The 23,061-nt window shown below is 32.6% G+C and overlaps 3 protein-coding genes across 5 annotated transcripts; all 3 read right to left on the minus strand.

Annotated features, from left to right (window-relative positions):
• LOC149494534 (serine carboxypeptidase-like 17) lies at positions 1–5,683 on the minus strand. The gene is made up of 14 exons (XM_089724007.1): positions 5,537–5,683; positions 5,015–5,157; positions 4,748–4,827; positions 4,290–4,412; positions 3,761–3,863; positions 3,634–3,671; positions 2,731–2,832; positions 2,452–2,532; positions 2,244–2,354; positions 1,574–1,645; positions 1,340–1,473; positions 351–464; positions 162–216; positions 1–84 (listed from the first exon to the last, which is right to left on the minus strand). Exons 1-14 carry the CDS (start codon positions 5,668–5,670, stop codon positions 1–3), a joined length of 1,374 nt encoding a protein of 457 aa, XP_089580133.1. The 5' UTR covers positions 5,671–5,683.
• A 9,787-nt stretch (positions 5,684–15,470) lies between these two features.
• On the minus strand, positions 15,471–18,431 carry LOC105630023 (2-oxoglutarate (2OG) and Fe(II)-dependent oxygenase superfamily protein). Of its 3 annotated transcripts, XM_020677763.3 has the most exons (5): positions 17,596–18,429; positions 17,303–17,478; positions 16,635–16,705; positions 16,454–16,552; positions 15,471–15,822 (listed from the first exon to the last, which is right to left on the minus strand). In XM_020677763.3, the coding sequence occupies exons 1-5, from the start codon at positions 18,262–18,264 to the stop codon at positions 15,800–15,802; spliced, it is 1,038 nt and encodes a 345-aa protein (XP_020533422.1). In that variant the 5' UTR covers positions 18,265–18,429; the 3' UTR covers positions 15,471–15,799. The 3 variants fall into 3 exon arrangements, with proteins under 3 accessions (XP_020533422.1, XP_012067091.1, XP_020533423.1); XM_012211701.4 differs by having other exon boundaries at positions 15,471–16,552; positions 17,596–18,423; XM_020677764.3 differs by lacking the exon at positions 15,471–15,822 and having other exon boundaries at positions 16,343–16,565; positions 17,596–18,431.
• Positions 18,432–18,611: 180 nt separating this feature from the next.
• Positions 18,612–22,780, minus strand: LOC105630024 (protochlorophyllide-dependent translocon component 52, chloroplastic). Its single transcript, XM_089723624.1, has 7 exons — positions 22,175–22,780; positions 21,605–21,792; positions 21,395–21,485; positions 21,086–21,295; positions 20,764–20,961; positions 19,660–19,847; positions 18,612–19,111 (listed from the first exon to the last, which is right to left on the minus strand). Exons 1-7 carry the CDS (start codon positions 22,697–22,699, stop codon positions 18,856–18,858), a joined length of 1,656 nt encoding a protein of 551 aa, XP_089579750.1. The 5' UTR covers positions 22,700–22,780; the 3' UTR covers positions 18,612–18,855.
• Between the last annotated feature and the right edge of the window lie 281 nt (positions 22,781–23,061).

Genomic DNA, 23,061 nt, shown 5'->3' on the forward strand with positions numbered 1-23,061 from the left:
CTATATAGCTAAACCAGCAGTCCAATTATAAACCATGTAATAGCATTCCTTGGGCTTGTATTCTGAAGTAAAGTGACCTCCTCCCTAATCAAATTAGCACAAATATTATGTAATTAAAAATTATTAATTTTTCAATAATTATTATTAAATATTTTTCTTACCTTTACACTTGCATATGTCAAACTAAAATCACCATTTTCAAACTTTCTTGTGTATCTGAAAAAAAAATCAAATTAAACTAAAGTTTCTTCCGTTTTTCTGTATATAAATCAAAGCAAATATCTAATAATTTAAAAATTGAACTGAACAAAACCGAATTGGCTTTTTCGAAAATTTCCAAATATACCCACCCTGCAGTTTCATTATCAACAGACCAAACTCTCCAACTTTCAACCAGATTCAAGCCAAGAGACCATATCCATTGTTGTGTTGCAATGCTTGGAATGTCCATGTCATGATCACCACTGTCCAAAACAACACCATAGTATCAAATAAACATGCAAACTGGATTTAATCATGGGCTACTGGGCCTTCCTAATACACAAGCTAGGCCCAATAAAATTTTAGAATGTTTGGTTTGTCTGTTCGGCCTAACACTTCCCCCTCAAGCAAGTATTCTGGGCTTGACGTGGACCCAACTTGACTTGAATTTTAACCAAATTTAAAACTATGTTTGGCAACAGCTTTTTAAGTAGCTAATCAAAATGTTAAATATTATTTTTACAGTATTTGGTAATATAGCGTTTGAACTAATTTTTAAAATTTAAGGTAATATTTTTAAAAAATTAACTCATTTAATGTTTAGCAATTAAACACTACTAAAACAACTAACAGTTATAAAAAAAAAAAAAAAGGTAATTCTGCTCAAAAATAGCTAATTTTTCTAAGCAAACCCTAGTTGTAGCAAGCGATTTCTCAAATTATTTATTTAGCCAATATAATAGCAAATATAAATATTTAAACTTGATTAGATTTTTAAGTGAGTGGAGTTCATTTTAAATGTTGTAATACTCAACTCAAGTAACTCATTAAAAAATATTAAATATCTTTTTTTTTTGCAAATTAAAAAATGTATTACGTATTAAACATCATATCATATTTAAATAATGAATATTAATTGAATTTTTAGTAACAATTAAATGAATTTCAAAACAATCTTAAATATTATGTTAAATCGAGCACTTATAAACTAAGATGCACATGTAACAGATCGATTCTAAGAATATGAATAATATTTTTGAAAAAATAAAATCGATATGGGAAGTACGCTCTTAAAATTGCTGATAAAGGAATAAATTTAGTTTTGATAAGTGAAAGAAATAATTTGGGAACCACATACCTTAAAATTATACCTCTGATTTTGGTGTTACTGAGATGTTTGTGGTATGAAACCACACTCTTAATATCATCCTTATAGTAAGTTACACTGTTAACTGTTGAATTGCAGAGTTGCCATGGATAAGGTTTTGTTCCCTGACACAAATAAAAAAAAAAAAAAAAAAAAAGTTTTATACATGTAATAATATTAATTAATGTATATATATATAATTTAAGGTTTGGAATTTGTAATTACCTTTCTAGTCTTGAGAGCTTCTTTAACACCCTTAAAATTAACCCAAACGTTGCTGACTTCATGATTGTATTTCTAATAATAAGTAAACAAATTCATTTTATCATTTCATTATTCTTAATCTTTTGCATATATAATTAAAGCACTAAACTAATTAGAATTATTAAAAAGAGAATTAAGGCTCCGTTTATTTCAAAAAATAACTTGTAAGAATATTTTTTATAATTTTTTGTTGTTTGGAACCTTTGAGAAAATAAATTAACAGAAAATATTTTCCTAATCAAAAGAAAACTAAGTCAATAACTTTTCATTTTCAAGAGACAAAAATAATTTCGGAAATCGACAAATTTATTATAACTTTATAAATATATATTTTTTATTTTATTAATGATTGGAGGCATTACCATTAGTTATTGTTCACCACCAGTCACCACCAATCATGTCAGTCGCCACCACTGGTCACCAGCGATAATCATAATTTACATTTTTTTTTTGCATTTTTCTCATATTTAACAATAAAATTTTAAAATATAAAATTTCTATTATTATAAATATTTTTTGATCTTATGAGTTAAATATTTAATATTTTTTAACTAATTTTCAATATTACGAAAAATGAAAATATTTTCTAAACGTCAAACAAACAAAGCCTAAGAGAAATTAGTTTAATTACCCGGCACCACGGCATGGGAGCAGCGTTAGAAAGTGAATTAATGGAGGATGGGATAATTGCATATTTGCAGGCTGGTTCCAAGATGTGTGCAGTATTTATATTGCTGATTAGCTGCAAAATCAAATTCAATAATTATGATTTAAAATATAATTAATTTAATAATTAATAGAAAAAAGCAATCTTTTTCATTAGAAAAAAAAAAAATTACCTTATTGATAGTTTGCATACTTGAATTACAGGCATCATTTGTTATTTTCAAAAAATTGCCATTGCAATTCTTGTCAGCCACCTTCACAGAAGAAGGAGAAGCAAAAAAGCAAGACAGAAATGAAATTTGAAAATCCATATTATAAACTTCAGTTTTTGTTTTTGTTTGTAATTTAATTCTATTTAAACAATATATATATATATATATATATATATATATATATATATATATATATATATATATATATATATATATATATACATGAGATTGAAAATATACCTCAAAGATTTCATCTGCTATGAGTCCCATTCTATGAGCATAAGGAACTCTTGAATTGAAATCAATATCATAATCCGTCCCTGGGCTCACCAATACATAGCCCTGTCCAAAATTATATATATATGAGAAAAAAAAAATTAAAGGAAAAAATAACTTTAGATTAAAATAAAGCTTAATATAAGAAAATAAATGAAATTTAGATTCTATATAAATAAATAAAGCATAATATAAGATCAGCTTTCAACTGTCGACAATAAACCTACTTTATTTTCATAATTTTATTAATTAGTTATGCATATTTTTTAAAAACATAAGAGAGAAAATTTTATATCCATGAGATTAAGATCGTATTCAATAACAACCTTTTGAGTAGTTTTTAGCGTTTTAATTGATCAAAATGCTAAATGCTATTTTTTGACTAGCTAGTTTTTAGAAGTTAAGGTAGCGTTTTATAAAAAGTTAACTCATATCACGTTTAACTTTTAGCGTTTTATGAAAAGATAATCAAACAGCTAACAACTATACGTTACTAAAGCTGTATTCGGCAACAACTTTTTAAGTATTTTTTAGCGTTTTGATCAATCTAAATGCTGCGTTTTATAGCATTCAATACATAGTATTTGAATTACCTTTTAGAGATCAAGGTAGTGTTTTGTGAAAAGTTAACTCATGTAACGTTTAGCTTCTAACATTTCATGAAAAGCTACTTAAACAATTAAAAATGCTACTAAAATAGTCATCAGCTACCAAAACAACTAATTTTGCTAAAGACACTTTAAAACAGCTAACAACTACCAAAACAGTTAATTCTGCCAGACAGACACTAAAATTCTAATTTATATAGTTTCATTTTTATCGCCAGACTAAAATACTAATTTAAAATGCATTACGAAATCTATTCACCTTTATATTCACAAATGGCTTGACTCCTGCTTTGTTATCTGCATTTCAGTATAGAAAATAGCAAAACGAAAAAAATTAGAGCAATAATTATTAATTTAGAATTAGAATTTAATTATTTTATTTTTACCATTTAGTATCTCCTTCAAGGCAATTGGAATAGGGTTTCCACTAAATCCATCACCAGATATGTAGATTTCATTGGCCTTGAAACGATTATGTCTCTTCAACCACTACACTCAATAATCATTTATTTGTGTTTCTTCAGTCATATATCTTAATAAAGACAATAACTTTTTTTTTTTAATTCATATTTATTTTTGCTTTAGATAATACTGTGAATTATTCAAATATTAGAATTTTTCATTAATTATTAACATAGCAAAAACTTTTGAGTATTTTTTTTTTTATTTTTTCTATCAAATAGTATTATGTAAAGGGAAAAATTTACCTACACTCAGTGTATATGGACACCATATATACATCGTGTATGAGTGGCCTCATTAGGTCTTACATGGTATTTGAATTTCAAGATGTTAACTTTAAAATTTTCATATTTTTATATTATTATAGAAAAATTATAAAAGGATAATTTTTAATCTCAACAATTTTAATGTTTAAAAGTTTAAAATTAAAATAAGCTTGGATTTTTCACATACCTTGTGAATAAATTCATTTAGATTAGCAGCAAACTTGTAATTGCTTGTCTTGTAACCTTCTTGAGTAGTTGAATATGAAAACCCAGTACCAACAGGACCATCTATGTATAATATGCTCATGAACTACAAAAATAATTACCAATTCACTAACAAATTGATATTTGCAAATAACTCTTAAATCTGCCATTAGCCTTACTAATATAAGGAAAAATTTATCTAGACTGAAGCCATGGCCTTCCTTATAGACCAAACCAATAAAATTTAGAATTCTTATTAAAACGAAGATATTTTTGATCATACACTTAAAAAAAAAAAAAGATAAGGTAGGAATATATTTTAAAATATCTTTAATTTTATTAATTTAGTCCGTAAGTGAAACCATAAATCCAGTATTAGCAAATATTTTCCTACTAATATATGTACCAAATTGTGAGCAATTGAGAGAAAAAAGTTTCTACCTTTGTCCAAGCATACTCATTATCAAGAAGTTTTGGCAAAGTCCCATCAAAGTTATAGCTCAAATCAAAGCTCAAAGGACCTAACACAGACAAACTGAAAATGGTCAAACAATAATAATAAGACATTTTACCTCTTGATGATATAAACAAATTACTAATAATTTATTTACAAATGTTAAAAAAAAAAACAATTAAAAAGGGCAGCAGAATTTAATGGAAAATAATTTTCTGAAAAAAAAAATTAATTAAAATGAGTTAATTTGATACCATTTTCATAGAAAAAAGCCCAAAGACTAGAGCAACCAGGGCCTCCACTAATCCAGAACAAGATTGGATCTGCCTTTGGATTCCTCTGTGACTCCACAAAATAGTAAAATAGTTGCTGCCTCTCATTATCCACACCTACGTATCTGGATAATAATTAAAAGAAAATCATGCAAATACAATTCTGAGTTATGCTTCATTTAAGGAAAAAAAATCATTTATATAATATAAAAAATCTCATATAAAAAATATGTATAATTTCACTTCAAAGATTAAAAAAAATTGAATGGAAATGCATAGAATAAACAAAAAAATGGAAAATATATAAAAAATAATATTAAAAATAATATATTTAATTGAAGAATTGTTATTTTGAACCATCTTTAAAAGGTTTAATCTATTAGATGGATAAAATTAAGAATTAAATAATTTTAAATCTTGGGTGAACAGAAGATATATATATATATATATATATATATATATGTGTGTGTGTGTGTGTATGTATATATGTAGAGAGAGACTAACCCAGTTTCAAGTGTGAATGGAAGGGAACCATTATAACCAGGTAAAGTGGTTATTCTTGCAGGTGAGGCTGAGGGTGAGGGTGAGGCTGCTTGCACCAGCAAAACCAAGAAAATGAAACCATTTAATTTCATCATTAAAAACTACTGATTAATTGATATGAGCAAAGTCTTGTGATCAACGACTAAGCTTTCATTGCTCTTTATATTGAAGATCATGACGTGAAAAAGGACAAATAAATATTAAAATTTTTTAATTTCCACAAGGGATTCTTTAAAAAAATAATAAATAAATTAATAACTATAGGTTAATTATTAATAGGACCACACTTTATGTATCACTTAAAATATTCTTTTTGTGATCCATAGATTCACTTTAACGTTTATTTAATTATAATTACATGCCTAAACATTCACAATTTTTCAGTATAAAATTTAGTTCATCATTTAGATAATGTTGAAAGCTTTTTTTTTTTAATATCTATTTTTTTCTGCAATACAAAAAAATTATTTCTTTTTACTAAATATTGTGGGATATTTAAACTGAATTCTGAAACCCGAAATGGAAAAGCTTTATTTTATAACAAGTAGTTCTAATTGGTGGTCTTTTTCTTTTTTCAAAAGAATTCTTTAATCATTATCCCACCTTGAGTTTGAATCAAGTTTATTTAATTTAATAATTCGTTGAAATGATGAAAATTTTTAGAAAAATAATAATGTAATGCATGAATTTTAATGTTTAATTTAGAAAATATTTTAGAAAAATAATACTATCCAGATCACAAGTGACTCTTTTTAACGTTTGGGACAAGCATCTTTGAGTTGGTGGGTATCGGTGGGTAGTGTTATTTGACCTTGAGTCACCATTTTTCCTAGAGAACCAGCAGCGTTTTTGTACCATGGTTTTGAAGTCTAAAACGAACAAGCCATGCACTTGGATCTGCTTTCCATAAACGTTGTGCCAAGCCCCTTGCCTATGTTTGGATGTAATAAAAAAAATAGAATAAAAGAATGAAATGAAATAGCAATTTTGATTTTATTTCTTTAATGAAGGAAGGGATTAATGAAGAACAACTAAAAGAATAAAATTTGAGGACATTTGACCTTTTGAAAAATAAATATCTTCCCTATGTATTCTAATTAGAATTTCTCAACAATAGAATGATAAATTAACATTCATCCTCTGTTTTGACTTGCTTTATTGGCAATCGAGTTAAAATTATTAACGAGTGAAAATTATATTTAAAATTTAATAAAAAAATTGATATATCTATTATTTTTATTTGTTTCTATGAGTTGCTAAGGATGTCTAACAAATGGAAACTTTCTGTAAGACTAGTGAAACACCCCGTAATTTTATTTTCAAAAATTTAGAATTTTTATTAAATCAAAAATCCGAATGTTGACGGTATGGGCTGTAAATACCAAACAATTTTAATTTGAGCCCAAATTTGCCAATTGGGCCCAAGCCCAAACATATTCTATTGGAAATTCCGATTCGAGAACCTTTAAATTTCCCGAGAAATAATATAAAACTCTATCAATATGATTAATATTAATTAAATGGAGGAAATGTTATGGAACCTAACTAAAATAATCAAAATAAATCGAACCGGACCCGAAAATCAAATTGATTTTTCGAAAACCACGCGAATAACTTGAAAACCAGTGGAAAAACTCGAGAATCAAGCAAAATCGAGCCAAATTGTTGAATCAGATCAAACCAGTTCGAATCGAACCGGAATGATCTAGAAACCGACTTGGTTTCTTCTTTTCTTCCTCTCTCCTTCTTCTTCTGGGCGTGCGACAGCAGCCTCCTCCTCCCTTTCCTTCTCGTTTCCGGCCACCGCTCAACGAAAGCGAGGTGGCGGTCGGCTCGTCTGGTACTGGTGGTCGTGTTTCCAGCCTCCTCTCGCGCGGAAAGAGCTTCAATGGGAGCGAGACGGAGCTGTTCTCCTGGACAGTTCGTGTTCAGCGAGACGGAGCTGTTCTCCTGGACAGTTCGTGTTCACCAATTTCCGGCGATCCACGCCGATTCCGGCAGCTTGAGGTCGACGGACACGCTTCGGTCGACTCCCCTCTTCTCGGAGATCTTTTTTCCCCCAACAATTCCGGCGATGAAGCTCGGATGACGGAGCTGCCATTAATGGCAGTGGCGAAGCCACTGTCGGGGCCATTTCCGGCTAAAGCAGGCACACCCAGTTCAAATGGAACATGCGATTGGAGTCCCCATAAGATTTCGAGCATTTTGGTGTGCGAGTCACAAATTTCTGGGTAAAAGTCGATTTTCCGGCCACCGTGGACGGCGGATACGGCGGCGGTCCGGCGACCGGCCGGCGAGCCTCCGGTGAGGCACCAAGGGACAGAATGTTCCTCTCTTCGCGAGGATCGTGGAATTGTCGCCCAAATTTCAATCGGTACGCCCTAAAACTCAATTCTCAATTTTCGTATAAATTCTGAATTAGTTAATTACTAAATTTAATTGAGTAATTAAGTAAATTAAATTGAATAATAAGAAATTAGGTTATTGGAATAGCCTAAATATATATAGAACATTTTTAGTCCTTTGTCATTAAATTAAATTGATTAGTATGCGGATTTTGCGATAGCGGAATATATTTAGTTAATTGGTTTAGGATTTTAGAATAATGTAATTGCAAATGAGTTTAGAACTTTGTCAAATAAATTACATGAACTATAATTATATTTAGGAGGTTTGATATTGAAAAAAAAAAAAAAAAAAAAAAAAAAAAAAAAAATTTTAATTCTTAGCTAATATTTATGTAAGCTAATTTAGGAACTTTAATGAATATCGTCTGGAGGTTAATAGTTAATATAAATTGTTAATTAATTGATTTGGAATTCTTAGTTATTAATATGTGAATTGATTATTTGTTGATACAAGAGCTTAACAGATGTTGAGTTACGAATGTGGCGGATGTGAAATGTTGTTGTGAGTTGCCCGACGGATGGGCTGTGTGTATTGATTGATATATATATGATATTATTGTGATATTTAAACAGGTAGATAGTCCTACTTTTAGGGGAGGTGCTGCCGAAATTTCAATAGAAATTAGATTAGTTGTAAGTAATAACATAATTAATAAATTTATTTAGATTAATTCTATAACTCAATACATAATAAATATAGTGCTCTAATCATTTTATGATTATCATTATTATTTATTTAATTATTCAATTATTTATTTATTTTGATTATCATTGTTTATTATTATTATTATTATTATTATTTATTTTATCTTTGTTGTTGTTAATATCATTTATTTAATTATTTAATTGTATTTAAGAATGAATGCCTAATTGTGCATTGCATTATGATGCTCAACTGATCAATATGTCTGCATTTGATTGCATTGTTTGATTACCTGTGCTGTGAATATGTTATGCCTTGTTTGTGTGGAATTGGGATGAAGTGGACCACCATGGGTTTGTGAGGACGGTCTGTGATATGGATCCGATTATGATTTGACATTTGACCGTCGGCCGGGAAAATGGGAGATCGGCGCCCCCTTGTGCACCTGATGATATAGATTATATGGGAATTCACAGGATGGCTTCTTGTTGTTGCGCACCTGACAATCTAGATTTGATTGTAGCCCGCAGGGTGGCCTCCTGTTGTGAGCACTTGATGATCTAGATTGGATGGAGACCACCGGGTTGCCTCCTGTTGGTATGGAAAAGAAACGAGAGAATGGAAAAATAATGAGAGGACTGGTCAGTGAGGATTAGACCAGTTGGCCGTATGGGGGATCGGCTCCCTGGTGCACATGTATGAGAGGGCGAGCCATGTGTGAGGACGGCTCGTTGGGGTTTCAGGTGGCGCCACTGACTAATTTCCACGTGATGTGATTACATGAAGATGTTTATGATTGTGAGTGCTGATGATATGCCATTTGTGTGACTGGCTGCGTGAGCATATAACTAGTCGGATGACTAGATTGATATATTTATTCATTTGTGTGAATGAGTGTGTTGTGCTATAGGTATTACTTCTTAGAAGGCTCACATATCTTGTTTAACTTTTTAGGAAGTAAATTTCTCTTTAATTCGGTTAAGTTATGTTCCTTTGCCGCAGGACTAGAAGAAAATTTTCCCAGTTTTATAATTATTTTACAATGTAATTATATGTATAAAAAGAAAAGCTATGTATACTAAATAGTTAGTGACTCCGCAGTTGTAGAATTTACATACGATTAGTCGTGTATTAATATAGACGAAATAATTTTGTGAATCCATATTAGAAATGTGATGTATTGTTAATTGGGCCCGAACTATGAAATGTTGTAGATGATGAATTTGGGCCGAGATTTAATAAAATCTTGAGGTTTATTTTTCTAGTAGTATGGGCTAAATGTTTGAAATTTATATTGAGAAAGGAGAATTTTATTGATTCAGGCTTACTACGGGCCTCGGGGGCCTTAAGCTTACCTGGGCCCTAGTGCCGGTCCGGCCCATGGTTTCGGGTCGTGACAAAGTTGGTATCAGAGCTTAGGTTAGAATTCTAGGACACAACTGCGGAATATAGGGAATTTCTTTATGTTGGGATCGGCCGTAACCAACATAAAGAAAGAAACTTTGTGATTTTCCTCCCTAGGGATGGTGGACGCACTAGACCCTATGAGGTGGGAAAATCCACACCTATGGCGTAGATCAAGGATTATAGAGAAAGTAGTTAGAGATTTGAAGTGAAAGTAGTAAACAATAAGATAAGTCTATTACAATACTTATAGGGGCCAGAGCTAGTATCAATTTTTAGGCTAGGGAATAGAGTAATACCTGGATGGTAGTGGATTGGCCTGATCACCCAGTACACTACTTTTCATGTGAGCTCTGTTCCTATCAGTGAATAGGATAGTGTAGAGAATAAATAGGTTTTTCATTTGTATGGCGGATTGATGAACTTTTGGTGATTAGGAATCGGTATTTTAGTATTCAGCTCGGCTACTGAATTTCTTTAGAATTTATTCAAAAGATAATCTTTTTATTGTTTTATTTACTTGATATTTGATATTTAAATTTAAGACCCCATTTTAATTTTGAATTTAAATTGTGTTATGATAAATAATTTGAAATTGATTATTTATATAGAAAATTATTTTTGAAAGTTGTCTATTTATATCACGGGGCCAATTGGATTAGATCATAAAATGAAACGATTACAAGGATAGTAAAATTTGAAAGAAGATTGGAAAAAGAAGAATAAGACTGGGGGTGATAATAATAAGTAAGTAGACAATTAGTAGTCAAGTTGAGAACATGAACGCTGGAAATGTCGGGTAGCCGATTTTGGTATAGAAGTTAAGTGACGATTAGATTTAGAGTATAGGATTGTTTAACGTAATAAATGGAAGAAATAACATTAAGAATGAAGTTGGATAGTTTAAGGTATAAGGAATAATCTATGACGAGTTGTAATAAATATAAGAGGATTAACTAGTAGATAAAATATTAGAAGAATTCATGAATATCTTACTAGACTTAGATAAGGAAATTTTATTGGAAAACTTTTGTGTTGATAGGTGTTAGATAAAGGTGAATATTTAAGGTAGGTAACGATGATTAGGAGACGAAATAATTAATGAGAGTATTTAATATCTTTAGGATGAACTAATAAGCAACATTGGTGCAATGAAAGGTTATTAAAAAGATAAGAACTAAGAGAGTGTGCTCGAATTGCCTTGTGATACTATAGACAACTAAAGTTATGAGAATGATTTTCTTGAAAATCTTGGATTAAAGTAATAGTTTTCAAAATTTTGATTGAGAAGAGTTTTAGTAAAAGTATTACTGAAAGTATATGTGAATTGATGAGTTAATTCTTATCATTATAAATAAATTAAATTTTGATTGTTTTATTCTTTTGGTGAGTTATATGTTGGTTTTTATGGAGAAATGCCTAATAAAAAATTTGGATTTTCAAGTGGAACTATATAATCTTGAGAAAAATATATACACGTTATGCATTTTATTATTAAACCCGATTTTCTTGTAAGATTTTATTCAAAGAAAGATTTTCTAAAGATTTCAGTAGCTTTCTGCAGATAGTAATTCGAGATTTAGGTAATGATTTTAAGTTCCTTGTAAGCTTTAGCTAGGTGGTACTAAATAGTTAAACGGAATTTTGTTTTTTAAAATATGATGGTTGGTGATAGAAGTACAATTAGAATACCCGATCCTCTTTCCTTCCTCGATTTATATTAGCTACTCTTGAGCTGTCTCCTTCATATTGGAAGTAACTTCGTATGACTTTGAAATTCCCTATGTATCCATTCTTATACTTTCCACTAGATTTCAATTCGAGGACGAATTGTCTTAAGGGGGGGAGATTGAAACACCCCGTAATTTTATTTTCAAAAATTTAGAATTTTTATTAAATCAAAAATCCGAATGTTGACGGTATGGGCTGTAAATACCAAACAATTTTAATTTGAGCCCAAATTTGCCAATTGGGCCCAAGCCCAAACATATTCTATTGGAAATTCCGATTCGAGAACCTTTAAATTTCCCGAGAAATAATATAAAACTCTATCAATATGATTAATATTAATTAAATGGAGGAAATGTTATGGAACCTAACTAAAATAATCAAAATAAATCGAACCGGACCCGAAAATCAAATTGATTTTTCGAAAACCACGCGAATAACTTGAAAACCAGTGGAAAAACTCGAGAATCAAGCAAAATCGAGCCAAATTGTTGAATCAGATCAAACCAGTTCGAATCGAACCGGAATGATCTAGAAACCGACTTGGTTTCTTCTTTTCTTCCTCTCTCCTTCTTCTTCTGGGCGTGCGACAGCAGCCTCCTCCTCCCTTTCCTTCTCGTTTCCGGCCACCGCTCAACGAAAGCGAGGTGGCGGTCGGCTCGTCTGGTACTGGTGGTCGTGTTTCCAGCCTCCTCTCGCGCGGAAAGAGCTTCAATGGGAGCGAGACGGAGCTGTTCTCCTGGACAGTTCGTGTTCAGCGAGACGGAGCTGTTCTCCTGGACAGTTCGTGTTCACCAATTTCCGGCGATCCACGCCGATTCCGGCAGCTTGAGGTCGACGGACACGCTTCGGTCGACTCCCCTCTTCTCGGAGATCTTTTTTCCCCCAACAATTCCGGCGATGAAGCTCGGATGACGGAGCTGCCATTAATGGCAGTGGCGAAGCCACTGTCGGGGCCATTTCCGGCTAAAGCAGGCACACCCAGTTCAAATGGAACATGCGATTGGAGTCCCCATAAGATTTCGAGCATTTTGGTGTGCGAGTCACAAATTTCTGGGTAAAAGTCGATTTTCCGGCCACCGTGGACGGCGGATACGGCGGCGGTCCGGCGACCGGCCGGCGAGCCTCCGGTGAGGCACCAAGGGACAGAATGTTCCTCTCTTCGCGAGGATCGTGGAATTGTCGCCCAAATTTCAATCGGTACGCCCTAAAACTCAATTCTCAATTTTCGTATAAATTCTGAATTAGTTAATTACTAAATTTAATTGAGTAATTAAGTAAATTAAATTGAATAATAAGAAATTAGGTTATTGGAATAGCCTAAATATATATAGAACATTTTTAGTCCTTTGTCATTAAATTAAATTGATTAGTATGCGGATTTTGCGATAGCGGAATATATTTAGTTAATTGGTTTAGGATTTTAGAATAATGTAATTGCAAATGAGTTTAGAACTTTGTCAAATAAATTACATGAACTATAATTATATTTAGGAGGTTTGATATTGAAAAAAAAAAAAAAAAAAAAAAAAAAAAAATTTTAATTCTTAGCTAATATTTATGTAAGCTAATTTAGGAACTTTAATGAATATCGTCTGGAGGTTAATAGTTAATATAAATTGTTAATTAATTGATTTGGAATTCTTAGTTATTAATATGTGAATTGATTATTTGTTGATACAAGAGCTTAACAGATGTTGAGTTACGAATGTGGCGGATGTGAAATGTTGTTGTGAGTTGCCCGACGGATGGGCTGTGTGTATTGATTGATATATATATGATATTATTGTGATATTTAAACAGGTAGATAGTCCTACTTTTAGGGGAGGTGCTGCCGAAATTTCAATAGAAATTAGATTAGTTGTAAGTAATAACATAATTAATAAATTTATTTAGATTAATTCTATAACTCAATACATAATAAATATAGTGCTCTAATCATTTTATGATTATCATTATTATTTATTTAATTATTCAATTATTTATTTATTTTGATTATCATTGTTTATTATTATTATTATTATTATTATTATTTATTTTATCTTTGTTGTTGTTAATATCATTTATTTAATTATTTAATTGTATTTAAGAATGAATGCCTAATTGTGCATTGCATTATGATGCTCAACTGATCAATATGTCTGCATTTGATTGCATTGTTTGATTACCTGTGCTGTGAATATGTTATGCCTTGTTTGTGTGGAATTGGGATGAAGTGGACCACCATGGGTTTGTGAGGACGGTCTGTGATATGGATCCGATTATGATTTGACATTTGACCGTCGGCCGGGAAAATGGGAGATCGGCGCCCCCTTGTGCACCTGATGATATAGATTATATGGGAATTCACAGGATGGCTTCTTGTTGTTGCGCACCTGACAATCTAGATTTGATTGTAGCCCGCAGGGTGGCCTCCTGTTGTGAGCACTTGATGATCTAGATTGGATGGAGACCACCGGGTTGCCTCCTGTTGGTATGGAAAAGAAACGAGAGAATGGAAAAATAATGAGAGGACTGGTCAGTGAGGATTAGACCAGTTGGCCGTATGGGGGATCGGCTCCCTGGTGCACATGTATGAGAGGGCGAGCCATGTGTGAGGACGGCTCGTTGGGGTTTCAGGTGGCGCCACTGACTAATTTCCACGTGATGTGATTACATGAAGATGTTTATGATTGTGAGTGCTGATGATATGCCATTTGTGTGACTGGCTGCGTGAGCATATAACTAGTCGGATGACTAGATTGATATATTTATTCATTTGTGTGAATGAGTGTGTTGTGCTATAGGTATTACTTCTTAGAAGGCTCACATATCTTGTTTAACTTTTTAGGAAGTAAATTTCTCTTTAATTCGGTTAAGTTATGTTCCTTTGCCGCAGGACTAGAAGAAAATTTTCCCAGTTTTATAATTATTTTACAATGTAATTATATGTATAAAAAGAAAAGCTATGTATACTAAATAGTTAGTGACTCCGCAGTTGTAGAATTTACATACGATTAGTCGTGTATTAATATAGACGAAATAATTTTGTGAATCCATATTAGAAATGTGATGTATTGTTAATTGGGCCCGAACTATGAAATGTTGTAGATGATGAATTTGGGCCGAGATTTAATAAAATCTTGAGGTTTATTTTTCTAGTAGTATGGGCTAAATGTTTGAAATTTATATTGAGAAAGGAGAATTTTATTGATTCAGGCTTACTACGGGCCTCGGGGGCCTTAAGCTTACCTGGGCCCTAGTGCCGGTCCGGCCCATGGTTTCGGGTCGTGACAACTAGCTTCCAGAATTAGTTCACATACATAACCTTTTTAGTTTCTTTCTTCATAAATTGATCCTACATAAATCACTTCTATTTGGCAATCATATCCTATGCATTTTGGTATATCCAAGCACATTTGGAGAAAGAGGAATTCCAGAATACACCCATGCACATCAAAATAAACAATTACAGGTAATTTGTAACCAATAACTTTTCAGGCTACAAGGAGAATAGTGTCAATTGCATCCTCACAACCATAAATATAGAGTACAAATATCTCCACCTATGATTCTTTATAATAATTATACATTTCATTTTATTAGATCAAATATGGATAATTTTATTTTATATTAAAAAAGGGTATCATTAATAATAATAATTTTTATTATCATACAAAGTAAAGAGTAAAAAAAAGAAAAAAAAAAAGAGCTAAATAAAGGAGAATGGAAAGAAAGAAAGAGAACATCGGATACATGTCATTTGTCTAAATTAAAATGCAAAAAGAAGCATATTGAATTACAAAATCATAGACTGTCAACAAGAATCACATCTAGATATATATGAAAATATAATGCCTCCCTTCAAAGCATAGGCCCCATCATTCTGGGAAGAATTAAAACTAGTTGGTTGGGGGGAGAGTCGTACCTGCAAGAAAATGCCCTCAAATAACTGCTCCAAAGCAGCCACATAGCACTTGCCTGGACATATGCCGGTGCTGGCGCTAACCATTGCGTCAGTAAGCAACCATTCCAATATCCGAACTTGAAATATTGTCTCCCTCATTTCTCCTCTCCAATGCATCCTGCAAATAGGAGGCTCATCCTAGGAGTAAGTGCATATCCGAACAGTACAAACTACAAAGACCCTCGAATATTCCTCTCCCAATGATAAAAAAAAAGTTTGTGTCCTGGGAACAGCCATAATCAAGACATCCCTTGGAAATAACAATCAGGGGAGCCATTTTGAATTTAACCATACAATCATCCTAGGCCTTCTACATCCTCCATATCAAGCACCTATACCAAACAACGAGCACCTATAAACAATCATTTCGGGCCTTCTACATCCTTCATATGAAGAAAACTCAAAAACAACAACCACCTATACCAAGCTCAACAGATTTTGTTGCAGCAATCATGAAATTTTATATGCAATATTGCAATATTTTTATTATTCATCAAAATTAACATTGACAAATCCTAAGGCCTCAAAATAACAGAGGATAACTACTTGTCCATCAAATAATTGGTCGTTCTTAATTTCTTATAGCATAAATCATGGGATAAGAAGAATTCCACTAGTATAGGATCAAGCTATGCGGGTTAAGAAATCAGTTCATTCGTCTTTACTATCTTGGTTTGACTCCACTCCCACCAATACAAGTGCACCCTTACATGATTTATCACTCAAGTTACAATTAGATACATCAGAACCTGAAGTCTCATGTTTTGTTTGAGTCAATCTTGGTCCACAATGAATTGATTGCAGGAAGTTGAAATATGCATACTTGATATCAAACTGCATATCATACCCTGTCACACACACCTATAACTTAGAATCAGATTTAAAAAGAAAATGAAACAAAATTATTGCAGAAAAAGGCTTCATACTTACAATAATTTATGGCAATAGTGCATCCTTTCTCATCCGGACTTTGTCGCACATGATGAAACCACATACTTGGCCTGCATCACTTTTTCAAATTAAACACTGACTTTCTAGAAAATTCCACACTGGAAAAGAAGTTTAGCCCAACCCTAGGTGCTTCTAATACTTTGCTTCTCTGAAGAAGACAGGCTTCCTTCTCAATTTCCTTCACTATATTCAAATCGTGCCTTAATACTATTTTGTATTTCCCTGTGTCATATTTGTTTTCTAAATACACCAACGTTATGTTTTATATAAGAACCTGTTTGAATTACTTGACCCGAAATTCCTCATACATATTATTTCCATTCCATGAAATTCAATATAACTAAACTAAATTCCACCTAGTGAATTACACATTGCTTTTCATTTATTAATAAAAAATGTGCTTCCTCAATCTGTTTCAAAGGTCATTTTATGAAATAAAGGAACTTAAATTCAATATCATATGTCTTCCAAAAAAAAAAAAAAAAAAAAAATCTTATACTGGGGTCCTGTTTGGTATAAATGAATTACACATTTACAATTTCATGTTTTCATTTCAGTATATGAATGAATCTATCTCTAGATTACTTCCAATAATTTCAAAAACAGAACACATAAACAAAAGGCAGAAAAAATGAAATAGAGCTTACAAGTAAAGAACCTCTCCAGCCTTGACTGTACATTTAAATGGCTTTGGGCCATTAAAATACGAAGGAAATTTAGCCCTTTCACTGTCTTCGGCCTGAGGAGAAGGGTAAGGATCCACACTACACCATGGCACATACCTCACTGGTTCCTCCATTTCCAATCTAAATTCTCCATTTTCCTAAAAACCCACATACAAAAATCTAATTATAAATCAACAGAAACTGAAAACCCAGAGCAAAAAGCTAACGATAATTACAAATAATAATAATAATAATAATAATATTAATAATTAAACCTGAGAATAAAAGTATTGAGCAGCAGGATAATTACGAATATACAAACGGTGAACATCGGTGGGAGGAAGCAACAAGAAATCCTTCTGCCCCGAAACGACAGCGTATAGATTCTCATAATGATCCTTGTGAAAAGAAGTCTCAGACAAATGATTACCAATCCACAAATTCACAGCCTCGGGAAGACAACCGAGCGCCTCCGTTGCCCAACCAATATGGGCATCGCAATCGGAGCCCAAAGCCGCCGCATACTCCGTCCTAAAGCAATCATTCTGCTGCTGGAGGTATGCCACGTATTTACCGCGCTCACTAGTGAGAACGCGATCGAGTGCGAGCGTGAATGGCACGCGCTCGACGTGGGCAGAGGCGAAGCAGAGAGAATGAGCATTGGTGCTGGTGGGGACGAGAGAATCGGCGCGGCCGTGAGGTGTGATGTGGAGGGAGACGGAAGAGTTGGAGAGGGAATGGGAAAGATAGGAGTGATTGGGCCAAAGAGAAAGGGCTGGCCAATGGGAAATAGCATTAGAAATGATGCAGGGTTTGTTTGGAGAAACAAAATTTCTTAAGAAATGAAGAGGAGATGGAGGTGAATCTAGGCGTTCTATTTTTGTTGCAGAAGTTCCTAAACTTAGCTCTCTCACTTCATCCCATAGAGATGCTATTGGCACCATAGCTTGCTCCTCCTTCCTCTTCCTCTTTCTTCTTACTTTCTGCTGTTATGTTTGCTGTTTACTGTAAAACCCATAACCCTTTGGAGGTTGAGATATATTTGGGCTTGGGCCCATAAAAGATTTCAGCTTGTGCGAAGAGATTTGTAGTTGAGTTGACGGTGCATATGAAAATGAAAGAAATACATTAAAAATGTAGAAAATTTATAAAGAATACTGAAAAAGTCGACCACCAAGTCAACATTTTAAAGATTTTTTTTTTTCAGGATTATATATATATATATAAAGATAAATAAACAGATAATAAAAAAATATAATGGGTGTTGTAAACTATATGCTATTTCTAAAAATTAAAAAAAAGAAAAAATATATATAAATCAGATTTTCAATTCGGTACCATTTTAGTCTACTTCTTTGTAATAACCAGAATCGGAACCGAAACAATAACTTGTACTTTGATATGATTTGGTTCCTAGAATACCAGTTTTTTCTTTCAATTTAGGTTTGGTACGGTTTGTCCGGTTCAATACGAATCCCATGCACAACACTATACACTATACCCATTGGGTTTTTGTACAGTATAATACAATAAGTTTAAACAAGGGCATGGTTGTAATCATGGAAATGAAAATTCTTGTAAATGAAGTGAGCCAACCATCTTGAAGCTACAAAACATAAAACTGCCATCAAGACCAGTGCATTTCTTGCAACGGCAGACTTCAAACTCTGCTTGGTTGCAGCAGCAATGCCAATCGAGATAATGGACACTACTTGCAGAATAACCTCAAGTGCATTTAGACCCTTATATGCAGCATTGCAACTGCTGCAATTCACAACATGTGACCAGTACCTGAAAAACCAGATGCAAAAGCTTCAACTTGATCCCAACTGTCAATTTAACTGAAATACCATAAGGGTCTATCTGAATACCCAGTCCTTCCAAATGATTGAGCATTTAGATTTTTCTTGCAACACTTAGAAAACAAAGAAGTTTCATTTCTTTTCTTGCAGTTTCACTAATCAAATCTTGCAATAATGCGTATATGTATATAGATTTTCTTGCAACACTTTAGAAAACAAAGAAGTTTCATTTCTTTTCATGTAGTTTCAATAATCAAATCTTGCAATAATGTCCCGGATGGGACGGCCCAGATTTCAGGTTCAAATGATGCTAATCAGTTGATAGATATGGAAATTGGTAGAGCTCGCCCGTTAGACGAAAAATAGAAAATGTTTCACTGAAGCTTTCATGTTGCAACACCAAACATAAAAAGATTTCATGAATCTATCAAAACAAAGGTTTTGTGATAAAGCTTCCTCATAAAATTTCAAAAGAAGACGTTCATTTGAAAGTAAAGAATTGTTCAATTTGAAGCTCTAAATCTATTCTATAATTACCTGTCCATCAATTGCTCTTTTGGAGCAGTTGGGGGAAGTGCTCCACTGAACCTCCCTCCCCAGTTAATTTGACCATCCGAGTACTTTCTTAACCACTTTCTGAAAGCAATCACTTGAGCATCTGATTTTGTTGGTACATAACAAGCCTTTTGCCAATTGGATGTGCCAACTTCCATTATTTTACGCTCCTAGATAGAGAGAGAGAGAGAGAGAGAGAGACAGAGACAGAGCTCAGATCTAGAGTTAAGAATTGGTTCTTTCTTTATGTTCCTAGGATTCATAAAAAAGAAAATTTCAGTCATTAAAAAGACTAATTTCTATCTTTATGTTCGTTTTCGGATCAAACCATCAACAATTTAAAACAATCAATTGGATACAAAATATAGAATTTCCTTTCTTTTAGCATTCTAGTGGATGAAAAAAAGACAGAAAATATAATGTTGTTATTTTTTCATACTGAATTCTAAAGTCAGAACCAAAATACTAAACAATTGTCATATAAATGAATTATAGATCTACTACATTAAACATTGAAATTAAGTAGGATTTATTTGAATAGTTAGTCATTTGAAATGAAAAGATTATTTGGAATTTGTGTTTAGGTGTAAATCATAAAAAAAAATATCAACATGATGTCAAATTCCTAGCACTATCTGTCCAAATAGATCTTAAAGTTTTAGCATACATTTTTCATGAATTTTATTGTTTTCTAGTTGAACAGATTTTTTTTTTGTGCCTTTGCAATTGAAAGATTCATTTGTCTCAGCTTTTCACTTCTTAAAAAGTACTTAATACATTTTTCCTTTCTAGAAAATAAATCAATAATAAAAGTGTAACTAATTAATATATATTAATTTCTCTCACAAGACATTTTCCATTTACAACAAGATTTCATTTTTACTTTGCAACAAAACAAAAAAAGTACTTCTTATGTATTCATTTAAATGTGTAATTAAAATTATTTTTCGCTTTCTATTTCGATATTAGAAAAGTAAAGAAACACGAAAAGCAAGCTACACAAGTGGGCTTTATATTCCATCTTCCATTGAATTGTTGACACTATGCATCAGAAAAATATTTAACCCATGGCAATGATGATATTACCTCTAAATGAAGAAGATACAAATCTGAATCCAAAACCAGATTTTGTCCCAAATGAAACACCCATCTTGGAATAATTCTGTCAATCCAAACTCCAAAATTTCTTGGGAATGTAAATATCAATCTGCTTTTACCTGGACTAACTGGAACACAGATAAAAACAAGAAGCCCCCGTCTTTGTGGTGCATTTGATGATGATTCCTGGACCAAACAACCAAATAGGAAGCAAAAATATAAATCAATAAATCTTTGCTAGTACATCAAACATATAAAATGGAAAGGTCAAAAAGAAAAAACAGAAAACAGAGTTGAACAGTTGTATTACCTTACTGTTTACAGTTGATGAGACTGATCCATTTCCTTGATCTTTGGTTTTGCCTGAATTCACTGAAGCTGGGAGAGTAAAGGCAGAATAATATACACAAGGTGCCATAAATTTGCTAGCCCCTCCATATCGAGTAGAGTGGTATCCATTTATGTCTAACTTTTCTATGTTTATGTCCATTGGTGCTCCTCCTTCTCTGTCGAGCTTAACTGTGAAAGAGTAGTGTTATCATGTAAAACAAAAGGTTTTGTATGAAGCAATATGAAAGATAATGCCAATCAAGAAGAGGAACTGATTTGAAAGTTCTTATCTGTTCTTGGATGGTGGGCCTGGAAGCAGTTTAAAATGTGCATATGGAACATGAGCTGGGTCCATCAGATTTTCAATCAAGACTTCATACCTGAAATTTACCATTTGGTTCTTACTTTAGAATAAGAAAGCTTCAATGTGTCCTTGCAGCAGTTACATTTTATAGAAAATATGATGTACGATGGAAATTGAAGATCATATTTTGCATACCCATAAGGAAACTCTCTATTTGCCATTGGTTTGATGTATGATGGATCATCCAGTTCTGAAATATATGGAGGTGTTTTCTTTGAAAGGATATCTTTGTATTCAGGATTGCTGTTTGGCCAAAACCACACTATTCCATGCTGCACTGTACTTGGATAAGCAGCTACACATGCCTTTTTGAACGTGTGAACCTAGAAAAAGTTACGCAAAGAGAAGTTAAGACTCTCCTTCTCTTCTATGAAGAATAACAGCTTTTTGTTTAACCTTAACCAAAATAAATATGAAACCTCCTCTTGGGATGAAGAAAGTTGGATTTCAGAGTTCAGACATTAGCAAGTTTCAATTAAGCTAAACACAGTCAGGTGTCAAGAAAGAACTCAAATGCCTTTTGGGTTCAATTCATAAGGGACTAATGAAAAATTACCAATGCTATACTAAATTTATTATGCAATACCCAAAAGTAAAATTTAAGAAAAACACCAGAAGCCAACAAAAAAAAAAAAGGATTAATAATGTTCATTAGTTTAGGCAATGAAAATGAGAATTTAGGATTTCTGCGTAGATGTTCAATACCGGAGGGCCATCTGGAGGTGCTTGAGGAATAAATTTGCAATCACCAGAGCCATTGAAACACCAACCATGATACACACACTGCAATCTTCCCCATTGATCAATCCTTCCTTCAGACAATGGAGCCAATCTATGAGGACAACTATCATCAAAGACCTTCCACGCATTCTCATTCCTGTCCCACCAAACCGCAACATCAAGACCCATTACTCTCTTTCCATGCGGGACTCTCTTGTCTAGATCACATACTGGCATAATTGGATGCCACTGACAAAACCAATCAAATTTCTCTTCTTGGCTTTCATTCTCAATTACAGGATCTGTTGGATATATGGCATCCTTTGAAACTGTAGATGATGATGATGAAGTGGTGAAAAGTTTGGATCTTGATGTGTTTCTTTGAATTGATTGGAGAAAAGAAATGGGTTTTGAATACAACTGAAAATACAAGAACTGGGTTTTCTGGAGTCTGTTTGGTGTTGGTGAGAAGTGAAGTGAAGAGAAAAAGGAAGCATTGAAAGCTTCCATCTTTTCTTAGTTTGTGGATGAGAGAGGCATTTCGGTTGCATATTTATACTTTAGTGGATAAGTTTTCTTGTGGTTTTAAACAGAACCAACTAATTCTAATTCTACAGTCTATGCTCTATATAAAAACATAGTTGTTCTTTAAGAGTCTGACAATTGCATTTGCAGTGGCATTTGGTTGTTTGAAATGATGGCCTTTCACTGCATTTTTTTACTTTATTCATTTTTCTAGATTGTTGCCTTCCTTTTTCGTCTTTCTTTCTTTTATTTTTTTTTAAATCCCGTTTTGGAACTGAAATAAAATTTAAAAAAAAAAAGAAATATACGATGATAAAATTTTAAAAATGAAAAAAGAGAAATGAATT

Source organism: Jatropha curcas, chromosome 7 (genome assembly GCF_041381405.1).
Source record: "Jatropha curcas cultivar XTBG-Jc1 chromosome 7, XTBG_Jcur_1.0, whole genome shotgun sequence".
NCBI classification, from domain to species: domain Eukaryota; kingdom Viridiplantae; phylum Streptophyta; class Magnoliopsida; order Malpighiales; family Euphorbiaceae; genus Jatropha; species Jatropha curcas.

What these genes read in the sequence shown, in the direction of transcription:
- LOC149494534 (XM_089724007.1), bottom strand. Translation starts at nt 5,670, where the DNA reads ATGATGAAATTAAATGGTTTCATTTTCTTGGTTTTGCTGGTGCAAGCA. An exon ending in CTTGAAGGAGATACTAAATG is followed by an intron (nt 3,672 to 3,760) that starts GTAAAAATAAAA and finishes ACTGAAATGCAG; the next exon opens with ATAACAAAGCAGGAGTCAAG. An exon ending in CTCCCATGCCGTGGTGCCGG is followed by an intron (nt 1,646 to 2,243) that starts GTAATTAAACTA and finishes ACTTATTATTAG; the next exon opens with AAATACAATCATGAAGTCAG.
- LOC105630023 (XM_012211701.4), bottom strand. Translation starts at nt 18,264, where the DNA reads ATGGTGCCAATAGCATCTCTATGGGATGAAGTGAGAGAGCTAAGTTTA. An exon ending in GCTGGAGAGGTTCTTTACTT is followed by an intron (nt 16,706 to 17,302) that starts GTAAGCTCTATT and finishes AAAGTGATGCAG; the next exon opens with GCCAAGTATGTGGTTTCATC. An exon ending in CACTATTGCCATAAATTATT is followed by an intron (nt 16,553 to 16,634) that starts GTAAGTATGAAG and finishes TGTGTGTGACAG; the next exon opens with GGTATGATATGCAGTTTGAT.
- LOC105630024 (XM_089723624.1), bottom strand. Translation starts at nt 22,699, where the DNA reads ATGGAAGCTTTCAATGCTTCCTTTTTCTCTTCACTTCACTTCTCACCA. An exon ending in AATAGAGAGTTTCCTTATGG is followed by an intron (nt 21,486 to 21,604) that starts GTATGCAAAATA and finishes GGTAAATTTCAG; the next exon opens with GTATGAAGTCTTGATTGAAA. An exon ending in AAAGAGCAATTGATGGACAG is followed by an intron (nt 19,112 to 19,659) that starts GTAATTATAGAA and finishes CTGGTTTTTCAG; the next exon opens with GTACTGGTCACATGTTGTGA.